The 9,443-nt window shown below is 46.1% G+C and overlaps 1 protein-coding gene across 1 annotated transcript; it reads left to right on the plus strand.

Moving 5' to 3' along the window:
• Window positions 1–1,774: 1,774 nt before the first annotated feature.
• LOC125528472 (wax ester synthase/diacylglycerol acyltransferase 11-like) lies at window positions 1,775–7,211 on the plus strand. The gene is given in 8 exon segments (XM_048692944.1): window positions 1,775–1,867; window positions 1,869–2,240; window positions 5,112–5,705; window positions 5,800–5,866; window positions 6,018–6,109; window positions 6,247–6,462; window positions 6,605–6,742; window positions 6,879–7,211. Coding segments are annotated over 8 exon segments (1,707 nt in total). The 5' UTR covers window positions 1,775–1,789; the 3' UTR covers window positions 7,029–7,211.
• Window positions 7,212–9,443: the final 2,232 nt, after the last annotated feature.

Here is a 9,443-nt window from a genome sequence, read left to right on the forward strand (position 1 = left end):
GTGAATGAATGAGACAAAAAAACAACGGGAAGGGGAAAGCCGACGTGGTGGGGTGATGGTGGGATGTGGAGACGAAAATAAACCGTGCGTATCGGACCAACAACTCCCCTTTTAGGGGTAGAGATATATGCGATTTGGTAAGATCAAAAAAATATACGTGATTTGGTAAGATAAGAAACAAGTTGTGTTATTTTTTTGTATTAGGAAATTTGTGATTGTCATTTAATAGTAGAGATAATGATGATAATATATGTATGAGATGGTCAGAGAATAATCTTATGTATGTCTTTTTCGGAAGGTATATCACATATATGATCTGATTTCTGAATTCTTAATTAGCTACTATTTACATGATTGAAATGAATCAGCACCTGTCAAAACAAGTACAAAAAAAGATCTTCCCCTTTAATTATGGATTTGTTTTCTTAATGAGATGGAGAAAATAGACCATTGGAGGGATGGTGACAGGTGAGACGAGAAAAAACCGGACGAAAATAAACCGGGGTACCGGACTACCAATTCTCTTTCGATTTTTTTTTGAAACTATGATAATTTTTATAGCAAATTCGGAAAGTATACACCCTAATGCAGAAAAATCTAAAATATCACCCTGTCGGCTTCTTGTTGGCCGAAGAGAGACTTTTCGGCCAACCGTTGGCCAAAAAGGACTTTTCGGCCAACAGTTGACCAAAGAGTCCCTCTTCGGCCAACACCTGCTCAACTGTTTTAGAAAATTCATATCAATTAGGATTTTTAGTATTTTAATTTGATTCTTCTTGCATTAGATTAGAAATTTTATGAAGTTTCTGTAGATATCAAGTTTGACTAGATTTGAAAGTTTGAATTTGAATTTTCATGAATTATAGGCAATTAATTACAAAACCTAATTCTTCACTAAAACAGAACTGTTTTCGTGAAAACCTAATTTTAAATAATTCTAAAATTCACCAATTAATTACTACTGATAAACAAAGTCACAAAGAACCAGTAGCAAAAAGAACCATCTAAAAAGAATACTCCTAACTCAAATTATAGGCAATCTAGTGATTTGAGCAAATTCATAAAAATTAAAATTCAAACTTTCAAATCTAGTCAAACTTGATATCTATAGAAACTTCATAAAATTTCTAATCTAATGCAAAAAAGAATCAAATTAAAATACTAAAAATCCTAATTGATATGAATTTTTTAAAATAGTAGAGCCGGTGTTAGCCGAAGAGGGACTCTTTGGCCAACTGTTGGCGAAAAGTCCTTTTTGGCCAGCGGTTGGCCGAAAAGTCCCTCTTCGGTCAATGGTAGGCCGAAAAGTTCCTCTTCGGCAACAGGAGGCCGACAGGGTGATACTTTTGATTTTTCTGCATTAGGGTGTATAGTTTCCGAATTTGCTATAAAAATCATCATAGTTTAAAAGAAAAAATCTTCTCTTTCTAAGTAGAGACTTGTGTTGGATGACAGAAAGTATGCAGACACGCTGGTCCAAACATTCACGGACAATTATGTTTACTCCTGTTGTAGTTGCCCTTGGTTAGCCGGGGATTTGAGATCGTGGCTTGTGATAGTGACCTGGAGCATTTGGTCCATGCCGGCAGCAAACGACGGACGCTAAGTTTACTGCTCCCCGGGCCCTGTTGGCGCACCGCACGCACCAATCGGGCGCGCACGCGAGGGAGAGGACCAGTCGGTTAGTCGGGCCGGCCCAACCAACCCCCGACCGGAGCTGCCCGTTGTTGCCAGCCAACCCCAACCCGGCGCGGACACGATAAAGTCATGACGCTAGCCGCCCGGGATCATGGACAAACAAACCAAGTCGTCGCCAACTCGCAGCCCCGCCGTCGCTCTCACCACCGGCACGGCAGACCGCTCGCCCCCCGCGCATACGGCCACAGCACCGGTCGATCGACATGGAAGACCCTCCCGCGACGGCCGATCCAGCAGCCGGCTCCCCCTCGTCCTCCACCACCACCACCTCCTCCTCCTCGCTGCGGAGGCGCGCCGCGCTCTCCGTCAACACGTCCGCGCCCGGCGGCAGGGGCATGGAGCGGGAGCGCAAGGAGGCGGAGAGGGACGTGGAGCGGGCGGGGGCGGAGCCTGTGAGCCCGGCGGGGCGGCTGTTCCGGGAGGCGCACTTCAACTGCTACATCGTGGCCCTGCTGGGCCTCGGCGCGCCGGTGGACGTGGCGGCGGCCCGCGCCGGGTTGGAGGCCACGCTCGTCCGCCACCCCCGCTTCTGCAGCGTCCAGGTACGCACGCCGGCCGCCCTGCTGCTCTGCTCCACCATCCTCTGTTGTCTGTTCCCCTCTGCCGGCAACCTCCCCCCGCCTCCTCGCAACTTGCACAGAGAAGAGAAAAGAATAGTTGGAAAGATTATGGCAAGAGTTGGTTTCCTCTGTCCCGAGATCGGCTCCCCGAGCGGCACATGCCGTGGACCTTCCATGATCGATCGGTGCACATGCTCCAGCTCCGGGTTCGGCAAAGCTGTCGGCCCATCGTGCAGACCACGACACGCGCAGAGCACGGAGGGAGATTCCCGCCGACGAGCAAATTCGGTAGAGTAGTACAGTCAGGTAGTATCAAGCAAAGGAGGAGCCCGGCCCGGCGTCTGCCTGCCTGTGCTGTATGGGCTCGGAATGGCTTGCCTACGCCTACGGATGGCAGGAGAGAGGCGATCAGGCAGGCAAGCGTTGCCGTTCCTCCCAATCGCAAGTGCGTCTGCGATTCTATTTCTCGGTAGGTTCTCCGTAGGCAACAAGAGGCATCTTCTGATGCCCGCGAGAATTGCGGGTGGGAGAACACGAATCACGCATCACCTTTAACTTTACCCAATTACCCAAAGCCGTCGTTCGTTTTTCCCGAATTTTACTACAGTTGTAATAGTAATAGTAGCACAGTAGATCTTTCTCCTTTTTATGGCTGATCCCGATTGATTTGATTTGATCCCGCGCTTGTTAATCGGCGCCCGCCCAAGTCCCAAGATAGTGGCCATGCGCATGTCGTGCCGTTCCGGCGTCGGCGCGTCGGACCCAAGGCCGGCCGCGTAGACATGACCCCTCGTCGCGCCCTGCGCCCTCGTATTCATGGCAGCACCGGCAACGGTCCAAGCACAGCACGGCAACAAATTCCACTTTGCGGGGTGAGTGGTGATCGATCGCTGTCCCCCAAAAATCAATCCCATAAATAACTCTGGAGTAAGTAGTATCTTCTAATTATGGCGATCCTATCACGAAAACAGATCCCATTTGCTGTCGTGGTGATTGCCCAAAGTCCCGCTCAGTCCAGCCCTTTCCGGTCTGTAGCACGAAGCCGATGCTATCAATTTGCTCCGACCGACCGACCGACAGACACATGCATGGTCGTGCGGCCTTCAGTTTGGAGAAAAACCGAGCGGCCATTGTAGACCATGGATGGCAATTAAGCAGCCTTCAGTTTGGCCCAGGCTTTGGAAATTTCAGTGAATTCATTCATGGCGTGCGACGTGACAGAGACGCATGACCATCAAGCGGTTGCACGTCCAAATCAAATTTCATTCATGCCTATGGCTTCTTTGCTACACTTCCTTGGCTGCGCGGATTATCGGTCTGGCGTATCTGAAAACGGCAAGTTTTTTGTTTCCATTGGCGACGAGACACCCAACGAACCGTCCGTTTTACTAGAGATGATTCAGTCAAACCAGAGGCTCAGGCTAGTTATAGTGGGAGTAACTTAGCTAGTAACATAACATATTTTAACACAAGTTTGCTTATGTGGCACCTAGTTAATCCGAAGAGAGGTGTTTGGAGTAACATATTATGTTACAATCACATAGCGCTTCCCAAGAAATATTAAGTCTATAAACTAATAAATGCAACCATATATGATACTACTTCTATGATACATTGCATTATAAAAATAATAACATAGACTAGTGTCATATGTGTGACCAGCCTTAGTCACACCGAAGAAATTAGCATCGAGTCTCAAAAGGACAAATTGTGATGACCAACAACTATGGACGGTTTACAAAAACGAAGAAGAATCTTCTCTTGCTAAAGCGTGTTTCAAATCTATTGTCGATTTTGATGAATACACGCAATTGGTTTCTACTCCCTCCGTTCCAAAATAGATGACTCAACTTTTTTAATCTAAATTAGACTTTATTCCTCAAATAATGCTCATATCGTTTACAAAGTTGGATCATCTATTTTGGAACGGAGGAAGTATTTCCCAAGTTATTGTCAGTTTTGAACGACTTGTATCTGCCCGTGAGTCCAATGAAAATTCTTATGCCCCCGATGAATTCAATATATATAGCTCCACCACCAATGATAAGTATGAATATGATTTTTTTTTCATGGGATTTTTTTTGATCTATTCATCAACTACCGAGCAGTACATAGAACATACAAAATAACAAAAATTACTTTCGGGGTCCAAGGATCATCTAGCGACGATTACAAACACTGGAGCGTGCCACCATTATTGCCCCTCTTTTACCAGAGCAGACAAGCCCTATTGTAGTAGTCAATTAAAAAATCGTCCCAGGACCAACGCCCAAACTAGCCACCGTCATTGAGACACACAAACACATACGAACGAAACTGGATCCAAGAAAATCCACCAAAGACAAATACATACGGAATCTTGTAAGATCCACCAAAGACACACCTTCACACATCCTTTGACGACGCTAGTCGTACCACTGGGGTCGGCATTAGGCGGTGAGAACCTTATGCCATTTTCAAGGAGTCGTTGCAAACCTATGCTCGTTTTTCTAGACAAAACACAAACTCTAAACAAATAAAAAAAACACCTAAAATGAAACGGGAGCCCTCTGCCCTAAAAAAACACCTCCATGGTTCCCAGGCCGGAGGAGATGAGGCAGACCGCCGATGGAAGGCAGGGAGCCCTAATCACCCATGTGCCTCGTGAGACGAACGATATTGAAAATATATGAATCTGATGAAACAAATTTGGTCAAGCTTAATTATTTAAACTTAACGGTTAACACAAACCTAGAATATATTTTTTTAACTCAAGACCAAGCTAGAACTCGCGACACAAATTTTATGGCATGATTTGTTCACTCAGCTCGCCATGGTGAAAAGCAGAGCATCAACACACACGTTGCGTTGCAGGTGTCGGACGACGTGAAGAAGAACGCGAAGCCACGGTGGGTGCGGACCACGGTGAACCTGGACGACCACGTCATCTTCCCGGACCTGGACCCGGCCGCCACGTCAGCCGACCCGGACCGTGCCCTCGAGGACTACGTGTCCTCCCTGTCCACGCGGCCAATGGACCACTCCCGCCCGCTCTGGGAGTTCCACGTCATCGACTTCCCGACCTCCGAGGCGGCCGGCGCCGTCGCCATCCGCATGCACCACTCGCTCGGCGACGGCGTCTCGCTCATCTCGCTCCTCACCGCCTGCACCCGCAGCGCCGCCGACCCGGCCAGGCTGCCCGCGCTGCCGTCGCCCCCGCCGCCGCGCCGCTCCGCCCCGCCGCTCTCGGCCGGCGCCCTCGCGCTCGCCGCGTGGGCCTGGTCGCTCGTCGCGCTCGCGTGGAACACGCTGGTGGACGTGGCGCTCTTCGTGGCCACGTCGTGGTTCCTGCGCGACGCGCCCACGCCGTTCCTCGGGTCCCCCGGCGTCGAGTTCCGCCGCAAGCGCTTCCTCAACTGCACCCTCGACCTCGACGACGTCAAGCTCGTCAAGAACGCCATGAAGTGTGTAAGATCCTTGTACTTGTTCTGTTGATTACCAGTGACTTGATCTCTGTTAGCTCAGTGAGTTGTCACTGAATGGTGTGTGTGTGCTTCTGCAGACTGTGAACGATGTGCTTGTCGGAGTGACCTCTGCGGCGCTGTCGCGCTATTATTTCCGCAAGATCGGTGAGTGGTGCGGTGTTCTTCAGTTGATCAGTTATCTACCATGGATGTCATATACAATACTTACGGAAAGGAGGTGCTAATTGCCCTGCAAAATGGAAGGAAAAAGGGTGATAATTTCATGGTCGTTTTCTCTGCTCTGAATCTTGTTCAGGCGAGACCAGCAGTGACAAGAGAAAGCCGCGGAAGAACATCCGCATGCGATCGGCGTTGCTCGTCAACATCCGGAAAACACCCGGCCTGCATGTAAGTCTGAAACTGGTTTATACATTTTCCTCAAAAACTAATCTACTCCTACAATTTAAGCATATAGTTCATGCATTGTGTTTAAGCAGAGTTACCAGGACAGTTCATGAGTGGTTCTGAACTTGTGTTTTGAGCAGACATTGACGCAGATGATGGATCCTAGTAAGGACAATGCTGTCAAATGGGGGAACCAGATCGGTTACATTGTGCTCCCGTTCCATATAGCGATGCACGACGATCCTCTCGAGTACATCCGGCAGGGGAAGAAGACAGCGGACAGGAAGAAGAGATCTTTGGAAGCGGTCTTCACATATTGGAGTGGAAATCTAGTGGTGAAACTCCTCGGCATTAAGGTAATGACTTCTCCTTAGTTTTGAAATGACCATGCTTGCTTGATTTATCAATGTTCTTCAAATCCACAATGGAAAAAAACGTCACTGATTTTTCCAAGTATACATGAGTAATTGTGTTAAACAAATTTGGATTTTTTAACAGGCAGCCGCGGCTCTCTGCTATGGCATGTTCACTAACACCACCATGTCATTCTCAAGCCTGGCCGGACCTACCGAGAAGGTGGAGTTCTATGGTCATCCGATCGTCTACATTGCCACAAGTGTCTACGGGCATCCACATGTAAGCACTTTCCCGTTGCTAATCATTACTGACAAGGTTATCAATTGCACGGATTCCTTATTCTCGTGTTGTAATTGTTTCATTTATTTATTTTTGAAAAGGGGGAGAAGTAATTGTTTTATTTGATTGTGTGTAGGCTTTAACTGTGCATTTTCAAAGTTACATGAACATCATGAAGCTTGTCCTTGCGGTGGACGATGAACAATTCCCGGACTCTCATCAACTATTGGATGACTTTGCTGAGTCCCTCAGGCTTGTTCGTCAGGCAGCTTCAGAAAGATCGTAGAACGAATGAAACTTAGGTTTTAGCTAGAAGGTAGAACATGACACAAAATTTGCACCAATGTACTATAGTCAGCCACTTGCTGTATAGCCTGGTTAGCGAGTGTACACAATTCTACGAATCACGAAGCTGGCAACGATTGATTTGTAAAGATGCTGGTCGAATATAAAAAGTCCTTTCTGTTTCCGGACTGGATGATGAGTCTTCGGGAGACTAGTATTACCCATATTCGTAGACCCCAAAATAAAGTTAGTGATTGTTTAGCTATCTTTGCTAGAGAGGAAGGTAGAACCATGACTTGGTTAGATTCTGGACCTCCCAGAGTTTTAGAACTTGCTGCTTCAGATTGTAACACTGTTGGAGTTTGAGTAATACAAGTTTCTATTCACAAAAAAAGGCAGCGAAGCCCACGATTGGGATAGCTGCCACCCTCGTCTATATGACTATATGATGCCAGCTTAAGAAATGTTACTAGTGTAAATAATTATACATGATTCCACATTTTTTTTACAGCATTGACATGAAATCAAAGTTCAATCTACATGGTGAGAATAATAGAAGACCAAATATGATGAAAATAAATCCAAAGTAAAAAATAAATAAGAAGATGCACTATTCACAGATTTTGTCTTTTTGTTTATCTTGATGTACGTCTCTGTTTTGGTTCAAACTTTGCTCAGTAAATATCTTTTGTGGGGGAACCTTACGAAGTAATTAATCATGACATACTCTTTCTCTAATATGCATCGGGTGAGATTGAATTACCTTATATGCATCTGGTGAGATATTCATATGTGGGCAATTTGTGATGACAGTTAAAACTAGACAATCTCCATTGTACTGCAACAAGGGGCAGAAATAATCTATAGATTAGGCAGTGATTTACCTGTCTATATAAACATTAATTTGCTTGTCTAAAAAAGATTTCATTCGCTAACACTTGTTTGACATTTTGTTTTGGTGAGGGAGAAAAATACTTGTTTGGTAACAATTTATTGGCCAACAAAGAAATATTATTATTTAATAAGTAAATAAGAGGTGGGCCGGTTACAAAACTGTTAAAAAAACCCAAAGATGGGACGAAAAAATTCAAGAAAGAACAGCGAGAGGAGAGGGAAATGCATGTAAAATTGGACGAAGGAGTTAACTATAGAAGAGAGAAGAAAATATAAAAAAGTGAAAACATCAAGCTTAGCAAAATTCGGAAGTGTTCTTCTAATCCCGAGCTCAAATGCTTTTGTGTGAACAGTAAAATCCCAAAAAAAATAGAGAAAACATTTTTAAAAATGTTTCTTTTACGACCAATATTGCCTAGTTTTCCGCCTACTTGCAATTTTTTGTAATGAAATGGCATTCGTGGCTGTCAGAAAAAGAAATCATTATCCCAAAATGCTTTTAAAAATAGTCCTTTTGGAGCATCAATTGTGTTACTTTTTCCATACCTCCACAAATGTGATTTCATTACAAATGTTTGCACGCATGAAGACAATTGAACAGTGTCACCAGAAAAAAAGAATTGTTTCAATGTTTATACTTTTTTTCTTTCGATTTTACTACTTATTACGAAGATGCACTCGAGCTCGACTGTAGAAACTCCATGTCCAGCAAAACTGGGCTATTCATGTATCTGCCACGATTATGGACTAGTGTGGGAGCGTAGTGCTGGGCCTTACATGAAGTAGCTTAGGAGGCCGTCGCTTGTTTATCAGCAACAGATCTGGCGAAATCACTAATTAAAGGGGAGCAACTAGTTAACGAGCAATGCCTAGGTTTACTCGACTCCGGAGCGATCTGTTTTCCCCTAGGCGAAAAACCCTAGGGTTTCGAACTCTTCCGGCGGCCATCGCCGGAATCCTTTATCTCCCATATTCGTTGCCGCTGATCGGCGGCTTTGGGATAGGGAATACGCTCCTCCTACCTGGCTGTCTCGTCTAGGGACAGGAAGAGGCAGGAAGGACAGATCCGATCGGTGTGATGGCGGAGAACGCGAGATCGCACAAGATGAAGACGGTGGAAACAACAGAGGAATTTCTCGCGAGACTCACGTTACAGGAAGAGGAGGAGGATGACTTCATCTGGGAGGAGGAATTGCCGGACGCGGCGGAACCGGCGAAGTGGCTAGCGATAGCTAGGGTTCATGCACCAAAAACCTTCAGCCCCAATGCTTTGTATGGAGACATGAGGGCAGCTTGGAACCTGGCTAGACCGGTGGAGTGGAGGAAAATCCAGGCTAATCTCTTCACAGCGTAGTTCGGATGCCTGGGGGACTGGAACAAGGCGATGTTTGAAGGCCCATGGTTGTTCAGAGATCAGGCTGTGATACTGGAGGAGTATGACGGTTTTAAGAACCCAGAATCGTTTAGACTGGACAAGCTAGCTGTTTGGGCACAGATCCATGGCCTGCCTAATAAGTTCTTG

Source organism: Triticum urartu, chromosome 1 (assembly GCF_003073215.2).
Source record: "Triticum urartu cultivar G1812 chromosome 1, Tu2.1, whole genome shotgun sequence".
NCBI classification, from domain to species: domain Eukaryota; kingdom Viridiplantae; phylum Streptophyta; class Magnoliopsida; order Poales; family Poaceae; genus Triticum; species Triticum urartu.